This window comes from Leuciscus leuciscus, assembly GCF_965113295.1.
Source record: "Leuciscus leuciscus genome assembly, chromosome: 23".
Classification (NCBI taxonomy): domain Eukaryota; kingdom Metazoa; phylum Chordata; class Actinopteri; order Cypriniformes; family Leuciscidae; genus Leuciscus; species Leuciscus leuciscus.
The window spans coordinates 9,238,515-9,256,473 of record NC_138747.1 but is presented as its reverse complement, the minus strand read 5'-3'; the positions used below and the strand labels follow the sequence as shown (position 1 = coordinate 9,256,473).

General features: G+C 38.3%; 2 protein-coding genes across 9 annotated transcripts in view; one reads left to right on the top strand and one right to left on the bottom strand.

Moving 5' to 3' along the window:
- slc8a1a (solute carrier family 8 member 1a) overlaps window positions 1-17,959 on the bottom strand; it is a 54,430-nt gene that overhangs the window by 18,327 nt on the left and 18,144 nt on the right. The gene's annotated exons all lie outside the window — the stretch shown is intronic.
- Window positions 3-16,783, top strand: LOC309487794 (uncharacterized protein). Of its 2 annotated transcripts, XM_082155626.1 has the most exons (5): window positions 3-8,199; window positions 8,297-8,366; window positions 11,559-11,733; window positions 12,488-12,653; window positions 13,892-16,783. In XM_082155626.1, the coding sequence occupies exons 1-4, from the start codon at window positions 8,023-8,025 to the stop codon at window positions 12,645-12,647; spliced, it is 582 nt and encodes a 193-aa protein (XP_082011752.1). In that variant the 5' UTR covers window positions 3-8,022; the 3' UTR covers window positions 12,648-12,653; window positions 13,892-16,783. The 2 variants fall into 2 exon arrangements, with proteins under 2 accessions (XP_082011752.1, XP_082011751.1); XM_082155625.1 differs by lacking the exon at window positions 13,892-16,783 and having other exon boundaries at window positions 12,488-13,111.

Below are 17,959 nucleotides of genomic sequence, written 5' to 3'. Positions count from 1 at the left end.
AAGAGAAAGAGAGAAAGAAAAAGAGCACAAGTTTGCAGACATGAGATAGGCTGAAGAGCTGAAGAAAAGAGTAGAAGCATGCTGGAGAAATAACCAAAAGCAAAGAAAAGCAGAATGAAAGAATACGGACAAGCGACTATGTTGTAAGCAACATAAAACGTTAATAAAAAGTGAAAAACAAAGGAATAGTTCACTCAGAAAAAAATAAATAAAATGTTTGTCATCATTAAAAAAAAAATTATTTTGTTGAACACAACAGGAGCTGCTATGCAGGATATATGTGTGTGACCCTGGATCACAAAACCAGTCATAAGTCGCACGGGTATATTTGTGGCAATAGCCAATACATTGTATGGGTCAAAATTATCGATTTTTCTTTTATGCCAAAAATCATTAGGATATTAAATAAATATCATGTTCCATGAAGATATTTTGTAAATTTCCTACCATAAATTTATAAAACATTTATTTTTGTGAGTGAATGCAGCACAGTCGCGAACATAAATGGACAACTTTAAAGGCGATTTTCTCAATGTTTCGATTTTTTTGTACCCTCAGATTCCAGATTTTCAAATAGTTGCATCTCGGCCAAATATTGTCATATCCCAACAAACCATACATCAATGGAAAGCTTATTTATTCAGCTTTCAGATGGTGTCTAAATCTCAAATTTAATAAACTGACTCATGTGACTGGTTTTGTGGTCCAGGGTCACTATATATATATATATTAGCAGAATGTAGAAAGCAGATAGAGTGTATATATATATATATATATATATATATATATATATATATATATACACTCTAAAAACTGCTGGGTTGTGTTAACCCAATTTTGGGTCAAATATGGTCTCACCCAACGTTGGGTTAAAAAATGCAATTTAAAAATGGACAAATTGCATTTTGGACAAAATCAAAAATGGACAAAAATGCAATTTAAAAATGGACAAATTGCATTGGTTACATTAAAAATGTAAACCAACGGCTGGGTTTGTCCATTTTTAAATTTAATTTTTAACCCAACGTTGGGTGAGACCATATTTGACCCAAAATTGGGTTAACACAACCCAGCAGTTTTTAGAGTGTATATATATAATAGCAATTGTTGGAGCTATTAGAAAAAAAATGGATTCATTCCCTGAAGGAAATGGAAAAGTCTGTGACATTTTGTGCTCAGTCTGAATGAATTGTTTATCTGCACATGCTGTGCATGTTTATTATCTATCCAATGAGTGCTTTACATTCTCACAATCAAACAGAGCAGCATATATATCATCATATGATGTGAGAGTCAGGGGCAATGGAAATCATGTGAAAAATGATCTGCAATCACAGCTGTGTTTACTGGAATATACTGGCCTAAAAGCCCTTTAAGTGCTTCTGTCTGGTTTTGTGAATAATACAACAACAGGCTATCCCTCAATCTCCCTTTGTCATAATTTTTTTTTTTTTAAATAGTATCAATTTACTAAGACCATTACACAAGTCATTGTAATAAACTGCAACACAAAAAATAATCTAAAAAGTTAGACCAAGAACAACCCACTTCGATAGGAAGGGACTGTATGATGGACCAACACAAATCTCATGGCAATTCGTAACTATTTTTAAGTTTGGGCGAATTGGTGGCTAATTCATATAAATTACGATGTTGTGTGTTTTCGTACAATTTGTTTACAAATTTTGGTGGTTAGGTTTAGGGATGTGGTTATAGGGGAGGACCTTTCCTGCTTTCTTTTTTTCTAAAAATCATACATTTTCGTCATCACATCATACATCACGTTTCGCGTCCTACCAATTCATACGAAATCGTCACCTCATAAAATAGTTACGTTTTTCATTGAGATTGGGTTTTATGGACATATTTATGATCTATTTCACAAGAAAAACACACACAAACACACACAAAAAATTGATTTGTACAAAAATTTTTTTTACCGAAATTGTTTAAAATCAACCAAAGATCGCAACTGCCAGCTTTTAGACAGCTCTTGCTACATCGCCTCCTTGTCAAATTGTTGCGTTTTCCCGTTAGATTAGGTTGAATGGACATATTTATGATATATTTCACAAGCAAAAAACATATACACACACACACACAAAAAAAACAATCAGCCAATCCGAACGCAACTGCAGTTTTCAGCCATCTCTTGCTATTTGTTTGTGCAATGTGCATCAGCTGATCGGCGAACAGCGTGGGCACGTCATCAAGACAGAACACAGAGAAAGCTAAAACACATCCCTTGAAATACTCTCTACCTTCATCCAGACATGTGCTCAAAATAAACCCTTCCTCTTGACTGTTGGCATCTACAGTAAGCTCCGCTTGTCACAAAATCTTGAATTTTTCTGCCACCAGCACACTTCTGCTAGGGAACAACAGAGAATTATACAGCGTAGAGCGTGATTCTATGAAACGGGGGCCTTTTTCTGTGTGATGAGGTGATTTTTTTTAAGAACATCAAGATTATAAACATTGTACCAGCCAAATAATGTGTTGAAGTATTAACAAATTCTATCTCAAGCTAAATAAATGTATTAGTTGGAATTTCATTATGCATTCCGAAAGGTAACAAGGTTGATATAATAGTTTAACAAATGGTCACAGTACTTCAAACTACATTTGATATTTCTACAAACATTCACGTTTCAATGATCAACCGTTTACTGTACAAAATCACAGGATCAAAGTTGAAATTTAAAAATGTCACCTTAATGGCAAACCTATAATAACATAAGAAAAGTGATAATAGGGACACTTTAACTTGTCCTTGAAGAGTTTAGTTTGTATGAAGCCCCTAAAGTGATATGGTGAGGGGAAAAAATCACCATATGTCAATGATTTTGCGTTCTCTCGCAAACGTTTTGAGTTCTTTGCAAGCGAACACAACGTTTCTCAGAGGAATGCAAAAGTTTTGGGTGTGAACGTAAAAGCATTGAATTATTGTTTTCCTTCCATCTCATATTTTATTCCATTACCATGTCCCTTAAGGGACATTTTTGTCCAGCAGAGTTTGTGAAAGGGTGATGATGTCATTATGACAAGTTTTTAATAATAATTATTAGTTATGAATTTGTTAATTACATTAAAAGTAACAAAAAGTGGTTAAAACATGGGGACAAAACTTTTATTTTTAATAATACATAGTCTGAAATCTAAATAGATATGTACCTTTTATAATTATACAAAATACTACCTTTAATTTCCATATATTTTGTTTTTAAAATACGAATATTTGTTAATAGAGCAAGACAGTGGATGGGGACAAGCTAAAAAAAAAGATATTATGATTAAATAAGAAAATCAAAATCTAGAAATTGAATAGTTACAAGAAAAAAAATTCTACATTTACAAATCAAGCTGGCATTAGCTAAATCATTGTTTACAGATATTGAATGCGAAGAACATGAATGGCCCTCGTTTTGTATGTTTGAAAACTTAGCGAATCTAGAACACATTCAAGAATATTTATAAGGCACATAATTATTATAATTTTGACTTTCCCCCTTTCATGCTCTTAAGATTGTCCACGTGTCTTTCTGTGACTGCCTGTCTGTAATCTCAAACCACAGATTGACAAACTATGACAAGAACAAAAAGGAAAAATTGAGACAAAGGCCTGCGTATGGAAGAGAGCACGGTGCCATTGTCTGCGTACACATACTGTAGATTTATGTAATAGTGTAAGCTCCCTGTACACTCAGAGCCCAGCCCCAGACATGCTGCACTGTGTTGTGTTACGGCTTGTTAAAAGGGAAGGCCTGTGCAACAATGCCAGACATCCTGTTTACATAATTTACTAAGCCCAAACACTTTCTTTCTCTCAGGGGCTGTTCACACAAAATGCTACTTAAGTTTAAAATAAGTTGTAGAGATGGAGCAACACGCTTTTAAAGGAATAATTTACCCCAAAATAAGTTATGTTAGAACACCCTCTGCCAGTATAGAAAACAACACAAGCAGTCTATCAATTGATTTTATGGGCCAATCCACAGCACACCATCCCCATGTTTGATGATATCCAGAGGCGCTTCATCTACTGCAGCAATGCTTACCAAATATGGAGAGTAAACTAATGTGAAGAGTGGTGGATTTTTCCCTCATACACAAATTATTCTTATTTCCAGCTCTGTCATTTTGACACACAACACCAAACAATGATTCTTGACTAAACGAGCAGAGAATAAAAAATTGCAGGTTTAATAATAAAAATGGAATAAAAACAAGGAATGAATTAAAAAAAACAATAATAATAAATAAAAAAACATAATTTACTCACCCTCATGTGTTTTTTTTTTTCATTAGAAATGTTTCCTTGGCAAAAATAAATATAAATAAATAAATAAATAAATAAATAGCAGTAAAACTGATTTTTTTTTGTGCAAAATAGGAATAAAAAAATGTAAAAAAAAAATTAGCACTTTGTTGTTTTTGGAGTTTGATAGCCCTTGGTCCCCATCCACTTTTATTGTATGCACTGTAACATTCTGCAAACTGATCCTTTTATTTTCCACAGAAGAAAGAATACATGGTCATGCATGGTTGGAACAACATGAGGGTGAATAAATGATGACAAAATTGATGAAAAGTTCCTTAAATAGCTTAAATTTGTAGCTGCTTATGCTGTTAACTTCTTTTTAATTGAGCTGTTATGCGCTTTTGAATCATACTGGTTTGGAGGCATAAATTATATGATATGAGTAACAAATATGGCTTTAAATGCTAAAGTCATAATAAAGGCCTTTGGCCATCTAGCTGTTGCTTAAATCAACAATGACCTTCGCTAGTGTGCTATACACATGAATGTTTCTATACAGTATTATGACCAATGAAGATGTAGGGTCAACTTCAGCAACTGTGTGTGTGTCTGTGTTAATAATTCAAGCTTGAGTAAAAGAGAAGCTAGCATGGTTTTAAACCAGGAGGGCAAGGACAGAAGTAACCTGCAGCACAGAGCGCCATTTGAAAATCAGTGTGACACCAGCTTGCAAAAGCCAAAGACACATTTTTTGCAGGTTATAAAGAGTGCCTGGTGTTATTTGGTATCACCACAAATTGGTAAATATATCTACAGATCCTAATATAGTATTACACACAACATGCATATACATGTCACAGCATGCATACATTTGAAATGTATGTCAGTGCACTGCAGTAAAGCCATGAGATGGAAGTGATGAATAATCTACATGCAGGAAGCCAATTATATTTATTCCGATAACTAGGCATCAGCATGCCAGCTGAAGCATAGATGCATTGCTTTTTACTCCAGTTATTCGGTCGAAAACAAACTCCAAACAAGACAGCAGCGAGCCGCGTAGATTATACAGAAAATCCAAGGTTAATATAGATATTCAAGGACAAATGCAGATTTATGTAATGATGAGATGCAGAAGGATTTCTTTGTTTTTGTTAAACACAACAGAAGATATTTTGAAAAATGTTAAAGGGCCCCACTGACTTCCATAGTATATATTTTTTTTTTTTCATACTATGGAAGTCAATGGGGTCCTGCAGGTTTGGAACAACATGAGGGCGAGTAAATGATAATTTTTAGGTGAACTATCTCTTTAACTCCAAAACAGGGTTTTTATCATTAACCGAAACTAAAAGCAAAAAAAAAAAGCATTTTCATTACTTGAAATCAAATAAACACTAACTGAAATCAAATAAAATCTTTTTATTTCAGCTATTTGACAAGGCAACATCTCGATTCGTTAGTTTAAGTTGGACTACTATAAAACTTTGTAAAAATGTAACTAAAATGAAAAAGAAAATAGAAAAATCTAAGAACGCTGTTTCAAATCTTTGAGTTAATTGCGTGTGCTTCACGCACTATGACGTAAGGACACAAAGAAGCTTCCTTATAGAAGAAACCATACAGAGCTAAAATGATCAACTACGACTACACTGTAACAAATTTCTGTAGTTTTCACAGCATTATTACTGTAAAATCAGCAAAAGCTTACTGTAGAATCTGTATACAGCATGTTACTGTAGATCTGCAAAGCATCATGGTCAATTTTCAATGGCGGGTAAATTCTACAGTAAACATATTTTTTCTGTGAATCACAATACAGCAATTTCTAGAGGATTTTTTTTTTTTTTTCAGCCATGGAAAGCTGAAAAGCTACGAGATTACACATTTTTATCGGAATTTTAACTTCAGAAAGGTAACTTTGATGATTTATTTCCACAGTTTACTCTTGTTAAGTTACCTATTTGTTTAACTTTAAGAGTGCACCGAGAGAGAGAGAAGTACCGAGCGGCCCACTTCCTAGTAAACTCGTGTCTTGTGTGCATTTTATTACCAAAAAAAAAAATCTATATATGAAGAGTTCAGATGCAAAAGCCTCTAAATGCCATCTGAAATTTTCTTATAGAATGATCATTTTTATCAAGCTTGTATATTTAAGTTAAGTAATTTCACTTAAATGACAATTAATAGGTAATCTCGATTGCCATTTGAGTGAAATTATTGAATTTAAATATACGAGCTTGATAAAAATGATCATTCTAGAAGAAAATTTCAGATGGCATTTAGAGGCTTTTGCATCTGAACTCTTCATATATTTGCGCATAATTTCGATAGATTTTCTAATCTGGCAACATTCGATAACGTCATCATGAATAAAAATTAAATTGGAATTAATCTGTTGTGATGTAACGTTATCTGTTGGTGCGCTAGCCGGAAATATGATCCCGTACACTTGGATAATTTTTCTCTTGCTTGCTGAAGTCAACTGTCACCGCCGACGAGTCGACGGCACTGCGTGCGCGTGAAGCACTGAAGCCAGCCGACTCCCGACAGAAAACGCAGCTAGAGGTAAGACTTAACACATTTTTCATAGGATTATGATTTTTCTGAACCTCATCGCATTGCAGAAAAGAGATTGTTGATAGCCTAATTTGAAGCGCCATTCCCGACATGTGTGAGCATATTACGTTAGCTGCTACAAGATTTGTCTTATCTGCAACATTACATTTATAACGTCTTCAGTTTGATTAAAGAGTACGTTTAGCATTGTTGAATAAAATTAATTTGTAATTATGTATGTGTTGGTGCGGTAACGTTAGCTATTTGAATAATCTCACTCGGTTGTTTTTTTGTTTTGTTTTTTGCCTGCTGCTAACGTTGCCGCCAGAGGAATCAGACATTTAAGCGGGCCGAGTCAAAAGAAAACGCAGCCACAAAACTTAATTAAAATACGACATTTTAAAGGATAACTTTAAAGTTATTTCCTCCCCCAACCTTCACCAACTTCATCGCTTGCAGAGGGTAAAGTTAGCCTAACTTACACTGTTGGTAGCCTAATTTGAAGTGCCATTCTCGACTTGTGGGAGAATACTGTATGTATTAATATTGTTCTTATCTGGCAACATTACATTTATAACGTCTTCAGTTTGATTAAAGAGTACGTTTAGCATTGTTGAATAAAATGAATTTGTAATTATGTATGTATATGTTGGTGCGGTAACGTTAGCCGTTTGAATAATCTCACTCGGTTTTTTTTTTTTTTTTTTTTTTTTTTTTTTTTGCCTGCTGCTAACGTTGCCGCCAGAGGAATCAGACATTTAAGCGGGCCGAGTCAAAAGAAAACGCAGCCACAAAACTTTTAATTAAAACACGACATTTTAAAGGATAACTTTAAAATTATTTCCTCCCCCAACCTTCATCAACTTCATCGCTTGCAGAGGGTAAAGTTAGCCTAACTTACATTGTTGGTAGCCTAATTTGAAGTGCCATTCTCGATTTGTGGGAGAATACTGTATGTATTAATATTGTTCTTATCTGGCAACATTACATTTATAACGTCTTCAAGTTTGTTAAGGAGTAACGTTAGCTTTGTTGAATAAACATTTATTTGAAATTGTGTATTAATGTATGTTTTGGCGCGGAAGCCGTTTGAAAAATCACTCGGTTTTTTTTTTTTTGCTTGCTAAACTTGGCGCCTAAAGAATCAGACATTTAAGCGGGACGGCTGATTCGAAAGTTTTATTCATTCGAGAGTTTTATTAATGACTCGTGAAAGCATAATAATATACTCGCACTGTATTACGATTTTTAGTGAAGTGAAGGCAGTCCTTCATGGCATCGAGAGACAGATGGAAGACATGGATCCTGGACTTTCTGCAATTGTAGTCATGATTGCTTACTTCAAAGAAAAGGAAGAAGCTGTTTTCCTCTTGGCTGATGCAAGTATTTTTTGTACAGTATTGCCACACACTTTCTCTTATGAATATTGTACTTGTGATTTCTAAAAGTGTTTTTTCTGTTTATTTTGTGTTACAGGAAACTTCCACCCAAGCAGACATTGAGGCCCAGATTTCCCTGCCAAGCACTCCAAGGCTCATCATGCTCGGTAAGATCCCACACACACACACACACACACACACACACACACACACACACACACACACACACTCACTGTCCCTCGCTCACTCACTAGCGCTCACTCACTCGTGCACACACATACACTCACTCACTTACTTGCGCTCACTCACTCGCGCACACACACACACACACTCACTCACTCGAGCACGCACACACTCACTCACTCGTGCACACACATACACTCACTCACTTACTTGCGCTCACTCACTCGCGCACACACACACTCACTCACTCGAGCACGCACGCACTCACTCACTCGTGCACACACATACACTCACTTACTTGCGCTCACTCACTCGCGCACACACACACACACACACTCACTCGAGCACGCACACACTCACTCACTCGTGCACACACATACACTCACTCACTTACTTGCGCTCACTCACTCGCGCACACACACACACACACACTCACTCACTCGAGCACGCACACACACACACACTCACTCACTCGTGCACACACATACACTCACTCACTTACTTGCGCTCACTCACTCGCGCACACACACACACACACACACTCACTCACTCGAGCACGCACACACTCACTCACTCGTGCACACACATACACTCACTCACTTACTTGCGCTCACTCACTCGCGCACACACACACACACACTCACTCACTCGAGCACGCACACACTCACTCACTCGCGCACACACACACTCACTCGAGCACGCACACACTCGCGCACACACACACACTCACTGTCCCTCGCTCACTTACTCACTTGCACACACACACTCGCGCACACACACTCACTGTCCCTCGCTCACTCACTAGCGCTCACTCATTCGTGCGCACACACACATACACTCACTCACTTACTTGTGCTCACTCTCGCACACACACACACACACACACACTCGCGCACACACACTCGCTCACTGGCGCGCACACACACTCGCTCACTGGCGCGCACACACACTCACTGTTGCTCGCACTCTCACTCACTCGCGCACACACACGCACTCACTGTCCCTCGCTCACTCACTCGTGCACACACACTCACTCGAGCACGGACACACTCGAGCACGCACACACACACTCACTGTCCCTCGCTCACTTACTTGCACTCACTCACACACACACTCACTCACTCGAGCACGCACACACTCACTCACTCGTGCACACACATACACTCACTCACTTACTTGCGCTCACTCACTCGCGCACACACACACACACACTCACTCACTCGAGCACGCACACACTCACTCACTCGCGCACACACACACTCACTCGAGCACGCACACACACACTCACTGTCCCTCGCTCACTTACTTGCACACACACACACACACACTCACTCACTCGAGCACGCACACACTCACTCACTCGTGCACACACATACACACTCACTTACTTGCGCTCACTCACTCGCGCACACACACACACACACTCACTCACTCGAGCACGCACACACTCACTCACTCGCGCACACACACACTCACTCGAGCACGCACACACTCGCGCACACACACACACTCACTGTCCCTCGCTCACTTACTCACTTGCACACACACACTCGCGCACACACACTCACTGTCCCTCGCTCACTCACTAGCGCTCACTCATTCGTGCGCACACACACATACACTCACTCACTTACTTGTGCTCACTCTCGCACACACACACACACACACACACTCGCGCACACACACTCGCTCACTGGCGCGCACACACACTCGCTCACTGGCGCGCACACACACTCACTGTTGCTCGCACTCTCACTCACTCGCGCACACACACGCACTCACTGTCCCTCGCTCACTCACTAGTGCTCACTCACTCGTGCACACACACTCACTCGAGCACGGACACACTCGAGCACGCACACACACACTCACTGTCCCTCGCTCACTTACTTGCACTCACTCACACACACACACACACACACACACACTCACTGTCCCTCGCTCACTTACTCACTTGCACACACACACTCGCGCACACACACTCACTGTCCCTCGCTCACTCACGCTCACACACACTCGCTCACTGGCGCGCACACAACACTCACTGTTGCTCGCACTCTCACTCACTTACTTCCGCTCACTCACTCGCGCACACACACTCACTCGAGCACGGACACACTCGAGCACGCACACACTCGCACACACGCACTCACTGTCCCTCGCTCACTTACTTGCACTCACTCACACACACACACTCACTGTCCCTCGCTCACTTACTCACTTAATTATTCACACACACTCGCTCACTGACGCGCACACACACTCACACTCACTGTTGCTCGCACTCTCACTCACTCGCACACACACACACACACACACACACACACACACACACACACACTCACTCGAGCACGCAAACACTCGCACACACACACTCACTGTTCCTCGCTCACTTACTCACTTGCACACACACACACTCCCGCACACTCACTGTCCCTCGCTCACACACACTCACTGTCCCTCGCTCACTCACGCTCACACACACTCGCTCACTGGCGCGCACACACACTCACTGTTGCTTGCACTCTCACTCACTCGCACACACACACACTCGCACACACACACTCGCACACACACACTCACTGTCCCTCGCTCACTTACTCAATTGCACGCACACACTCGCGCACACACACTCACTGTCCCTCGCTCACTCACGCTCACACACACTCGCTCACTGGCGCGCACACACACTCACTGTTGCTCGCACTCTCACTCACTCGCGCACACACACACACACACACACACACACTGTTGCTGGCACTCTCACTCACTCGCGCACACACACTCACTGTTGCTCGCACTCTCACTCACTCACTCACGCACACACACACACACACACACACACACACACACACACACACTCACTGTTGCTCGCACTCTCACTCACTCACTCGCGCACATACTCAACCCATTGTGGAGGACCGTTAAAAAATAAAACATTCTAGTCTTTCTGTCGTGATGTCGTGAAGCATCGCAGACGTGACGTAGGTTGTCGCCCACTATGGCACACTATACGAGATAGTCTACAAATTCTACACTGTGCATACATGTGCAGGCACACTACCTGGCTGTTCATTAGAGGATGTTATGAAAGTGATCTGTGTAGCAAAGTTTTTTTGCCAAACAGTAAACCATATCAGATTGAATGATGTGCAATGTCAACTTAATTTTTTCAGGAGAGTCCATTCTGGGGGCAAAAAAGTGGATGCTTTCCATCGAGGGCAGAGTTGTCCTCCAACTGAGTGACTGTTCCGAATTCACTTCTGCTCTTGCTGTCCTTTTTGCATCATACTATGTATTTAACATGGAATATCCTGAGGAGGCAGCCACTACATTAGAATTTATCCAGAGGTAAGCACTTATTTGTTGTTGATATATTTTTGACTAGGAATGGGAACAAATATTTGAGTACTCATTCTTTAACCACCTACCCGACTAGTAAAATACTTCTCAAAGTGTTTATTTGGTTTATATGGACTGTTGTGTAATTGTTAAACATCAAACTTTTATTTTAACTCACCATGCAAATGGTAGAAAAGTAAGCACAGCTAGTCTACAGTCAAAATTTCATGGACATCACATTTTCTTTTCTTAACTTTAATACTAAAGTACTTGGTTTTTAGAGTACTTGACTTCTAAATTACTCAAAGTTCCCATCTCTACTCTTCACACTTCTATAAATGTGCTCACTGTAATCTGTAGTACACTCCAATGCTGCAGCAAGTCCCTCTATCAGGGTTCCCCGCGGGGTCTTAAAAAGTAAAAAATTCTGAACTTTAAATTTAAGTCCTTAAAACCACTTAAAAACCGGCCAGATTGTCATCCGCAGTCTTAAATTTAATTTAGTCAGGTCTTAAAAAGGTTTTACCCTCGTTCATTTCCAGAAATGCTGGCCGCAGAAAGTTTATTACAAAGTAGCAAAAAAGTATCGAGTTGTAGCCTACAAAGCGGAGCTCTAGAGCAGGGGTCTCCAACACGTCGCTTGCGTGCTACCAATAGCTCATGGCCTGATTTGAGGTAGCTCGCCAGAAGCCGTTCACATTCTTATGACAGGTTTTTTTTTTTTTTTTTTGGATAGAGTAATGCATGATGTTTTTATTTACAGATTCTTCATCAGGATAAATCCGGAGCACAGCAAGTGCAATTCGAAGGTCCAGATTAGCAGAAGAACTGGGAAGGTGGTCCAAAGAAAAAACGAGTCCCTCAATCCACACGTGGCATCGTTCATCAGGGACTTCATTGAGTATGACTGGAAGAACAACTAATACCAGGTGAGACTGTTAATTGTTAACTTGAATACTCTGAGTTATTGTCATTCTAAATCCCACTTTTAACCCCAGGTAAAGGAACATTTAAAAAATTGTAATTTAGAAATTGGGTTATCAGCGCTTTTTACCAGGGGCTGCGTGTTGTGCTGTGTATCTAAAATAGAAAAAGCATGGAGTAGCTATCACAATAATTCAAGGCTTTTACGAAAACATATACATCTTGTCAAAAACTTTAGCTAAATATGTGTTCTATATTACATATTTATTATATTTTTACTTATATCATTAAATAAAGTTGTTATTATAAAAAAAAAACGCATTATATTTAATTATTTTTAACCTTATAGGTATAGCGGAGGATTTTTTACTTCCGGGTGGGTGACCTATACTATTGGTCCTCCTAATTGTCAATCATTCTGGTGAATCAATCAAACTTTTCAAAAAGTGGAGAGGGCGGGTCTTATCTAAAATTCGGAAAGATCCTCTGCTATACCTTTAAATAATAGCCTACTACCAGCTGATAGGGCTTTCTGTATGTTTACAGCATTAGGTGAGTTGGGTTTTTTTTCTTGAGAAAAATTAAGGCCTATCTTGTGTGTAGCCTACCTAATATTTATCCAAATGAGTCAATATTAAATAAAATCACAATAATTGAATTGAAATAATAAAAAATCGTAGCTTACCAGATATTGTACCATGTAAACATTGTAACATGTTGTCACTAAACCTAATAAAATTCAGTTTAGTTACTAAAATGTTAGTGACAATCACAATACACTTATTGTGATGCCATTTTTTTTTACAATAATTTTTTTTATGTATTTTAATTTTCTGTGCATAATTTATTTTGTTAAACTACATAAATGCCATTATCTGTACCGTATCCCAACTGTTACAATAAAACATCAGTTGAGCAATATAACATGCATTTTTATTCAGTATATAAGCAATATTTTGCTTTTTATGTTAAAGACACTATTGATACCGTGAGAAATTTACATTCTCAGGAAAATAGCCGCTTATCAGTTAATCGTTAATCGATCGATAAGGTCTATCAACTAATGATTAATGAATTAATCGATAATTTGCAACCCTAGTTTTGGTTTATAGAGAAGTGGACATTGTATTACATGTTGATTGGCTTAATCAAATGATCCAATCAAACTTTTATATATATTGTCATCAACCCATCTGTCTTGCTTATAAACTTTTCCATTAATAATTAATTTCTTCCACTGCAGGGTAGAAGACTCCAGCCCATGATGTTGACTAGTTCAGGCCGGGTAGAAGTCTCCAGCCTATGATGTTGACTAGTTCAGGCCGGGTAGAAGTCTCCAGCCCATGATGTTGACTAGTTCAGGCCGGGTAGAAGTCTCCAGCCCATGATGTTGACTAGTTCAGGCCGGGTAAAAGACTCCAGCCCATGATGTTGACTAGTTCAGGCCGGGTAAAAGACTCCAGCCCATGATGTTGACTAGTTCAGGCCGGGTAAAAGACTCCAGCCCATGATGTTGACTAGTTCAGGCCGGGTAAAAGACTCCAGCCCATGATGTTGACTAGTTCAGGCCGGGTAAAAGACTCCAGCCTATGATGTTGACTAGTTCAGGCCCTGTTTTTTAAGGAAAAATAAAGGTCTGGGAGAAAACAACATTCAGGGACCAAATTCTATTGTTCAAAATCCTGCTGTTTTTAAATCATTTAATTTGTCTTTTATACATTCTAATTGAAAAAAAAAAAAATGTTTTTTTACTATGCTATTTTTATTTTATGAATTTCGAAATTTAAATTGTGAAAAGTTGTCAATAAATGGCATTTTTGTGACAAAAACAGTGTCTTCATTTTACAGCACACAAAATTAATGCAGTAATCCCTATTACAGTAGTAAAATATGTGGGGTGATGAAACACAGTACTGTGATTATTACTGTAAAAAAGTTTACAGTATTTTTTAAAGTTACTGTGATTAAGTTTACAGTAAGCGTACTGTGAAATGAACTACAGCAACTTACTTGCTAATTGCTGCCAGCAAGTTGCTGTAAATTTCACAGTATTCTTTTTACAGTGTACTTTTAGTGTCCCTTCTCTCGTCCGGTTTGTGACTGACCCATTTAAACCCAATTTAATGCCATTAAGGCTTTCTCCACTCAAAAAGCTAATCAGCGCCAGCGCTTTTCAAATCAGAAAGCCCCTTGCTCTTGACTCTCAGATGGTGACTGTGAGCTGGAATATTCATTAGCTGTTTTTCCCCAGTCCACGACTGAGGCCATGCTACGAAGACCCATAGCTTAGTAAGCCGATGTGATGTGTAAAGCCAGGACTCCAATGGGGCTCATGATGAACTCCTGCTGTGTATTGTTACCACAGCCAGGAACAGACTGTTACTTTCCCTTCCAAGATCTGTAATGGGATGGGATCCATTTTTCTGGCTGCATTGAAGTTTCTAGCTCTCTCCCTCTCTTTTCCCGTCGGTGATTACAATAGAATGCCATCTGATCAGCGTTCATACATAGGCTGAAATAACTGATTGAAAAATGAATAATAATACTGTATTGAAAATAAAAATACAAAAATGTAAAAGATTAATAAATGCTATAATAGTATATAAATAATACTAAAACAACACTGATAAAATGTATACTTTGCTTTGGATAACAGCGTCTGGAAGATGAATTAATGTTAATGTAATATTGTATTTGAATGTAATGTTTTTACTAATGTTTACTCATTGATAAAAACACAAAGAACAAAGATAAAACTCCAAAGTGCTAAAAAAACACACATCTATAATGCACAAAATATTGTACAATTTTAAAGGAACGATTAACGATTATCATTATTGATATTGCAATACAACATGACTTTCTTTTATCAGTGAAAAGAAGATCTTAGGCAGAATGTTCATAATTTTGGGGAATATTAACTACTTTTATGGTACATTTTATGCCAGTATAAACATTTACATAGTATCATTTAACAGATACTATATCCAAAGTGACTTACAAATGACAAAAAGCGCAAGTAATTTATCATAATTGTGCATAAATCACAATCTACTTTCCTTGCATGGGAGCAGCTTGGACATTATGCTAAACATCTCATTTGTATTTCACAGAAGAAAGAAAAATGAATGAAAAAGCTTCAGAACAAAACAGGCTGAGTTAATGATGACAATGTCATTTAAGATGAAAATATAAACTACTCCTTTACAGATCAAATCATCTGCGCTTTCATGACAGACACGCATTCTGTTTAAGGCTATCTGTCCTGTAATTGAGTGACACGCCACTAAAGGTTGAGATTAGAGATTAGAGTGTTCTTTGCGACACAAGATAAGCCTACAACACCTGGGACAAGCCATACACACTCAGATACACACATGCTAAAATGTACTACACCCTTGATATACAGCTCATTTATCCCAATAAAAGTATATAAGATATTGGACAACATTCAGCAAGTATTAGCTATACAGAAAACACAACGTATCCACTAACATTCAAAATATAACTTAAAAACCCTTTTTGTCATCAAAGCAACAGAAATAGATCATTCTCTGACATCGCCTGTCTGTTCTCCTTCCCGGGGCAACTACAGACGGAGATTCAGGGACATGGGAGCAGCTGAGTTTGGGTTAGCTTCCCTTGGCAAAATAACTATTTGCTGAGTATTCTCCTTAAAACTGCAGTGAACCAAAAACAGTCACAAAATCGCTGTTTGAAATCGCTGGTGTTCCTGACGTCACAAACTACCTTGTAAACAATCAGGATAATGTGTGATCGTCAACGAGTGGATCTAGGATGAGAATGCGTTGGGATCTCTGAGCTGGTGTGAGTGAGTGGAGACGGGGCTAATTTGCATATTCATAGAACCGTGTATACTTAATGAGGCAAGGGTTGTAGTTACATTCAAGCTATTTTAAGGCATGAAGCACTTTTTTCAAGTAAAAACGTTTAAATGTGTAATTTTGGTGATCAAAGATTTAAATATCAAAGAATTATTGACTAAAGGGGGACTTTAAATGATGATAGGTAATCCAAATGAAAATCTATATCGACTGAAACCGAAAGGGTTTCCACAACGGCAAGTAAAACAGTAACTTTAAACAACAACATTACAAGAAGTCCACATGCAACATTCTTGACAACATCAAACGTGGCACAAAAGTACTCAAGTATAAATGTGATGCACTGAATAAGCAGCTCCCCAAATCTGGCTCATACTTTTGTCAAACCCTTTTTATATCCCATCTGTCTGCGTAGAAAGAAAGGAATCAGTGTGTGCACAAGTTTTGGAGTCTATAATCTTCTCCAGGCAGACTTTTTTCATCAGGTTTATACAGTGCACTTGACAGCTGTGAAATAGCGTGCTTCAGAAAGAACTTCTGCCTGTGTTTGCTTGGGGACAAACAGACAGCAGGAAAAGAGTGTCAGACGAAATGTCATGCTCTGTACAACTGATGGAGATGACGGAGCATCATACTGTGAAAATGGACCTCAGTTTTGATGAAACACGCAACTGCACGAATCCTTTGAACAAGACAAATTATTTGGTTAAATAGCATTAACAACACCAATCCATCTAGATCTCTCTTGCAACTTACAAATTTAAACACAAAGATCCTCGGTAGGAGCATCACAAACAAGGGCTTCCACACTTTTTGATCAATTAATTTCCATGGCTTTTCCTGTCGTTCATGATCACTGAATAAGGATTTCAAGTTGCAGTCTTGAGAATTAATAGGTTTGAACAAATGCCTCCAATTAAACTGTTTCTTATTAGCTTGTGGCCATGTTTTACTCTACGAGCATTCACAAAAAGCAATATCCAACCAATGACATATTTCTGAGCTGAGCAGAACTAGAAATATGGATATTCACTTTACAACTTTGACATTTTAATGAGGTCCTATTATGCTTTTTTACATTTTCAACTTTCTTTATAATATAAAATATGTGAACAATTGAGTGTTATTAGAACACTCAAGCATGAAAACCTATTCTAGTAGACCCCAAAAACAACATTAAGAAAAAGGGCATAATATGTCCCCTTTAAGACATTAAAAAAAAATGATGATACATTTTAACTTAATTTTAACACATAAAAAAAATGAAGAAACTTCTGATATTTCAAGGTTTTTCATAACCATGGGAATCTTGCTAATCAAAGAAAATGGCGTGGGTGTCCAATACAGTCAATATTTGAAATACTGAATCATTTTGGACATGTAACCTAGTTACTTTTATTTATTTACTTGCGTCTTAACATGCTCAATTTCCTGTAACACAATCTTTCAATCTTGGAACACGTACG

Excerpts from the sequence above, each read along its gene's own strand:
- LOC309487794 (XM_082155626.1), top strand. The coding sequence starts at position 8,023 with ATGACTCGTGAAAGCATAATAATATACTCGCACTGTATTACGATTTTT. Across the intron at positions 8,367-11,558 it reads TCCAAGGCTCATCATGCTCG|GAGAGTCCATTCTGGGGGCA; the intron begins GTAAGATCCCAC and ends TAATTTTTTCAG. Across the intron at positions 11,734-12,487 it reads ACATTAGAATTTATCCAGAG|ATTCTTCATCAGGATAAATC; the intron begins GTAAGCACTTAT and ends TTTTATTTACAG.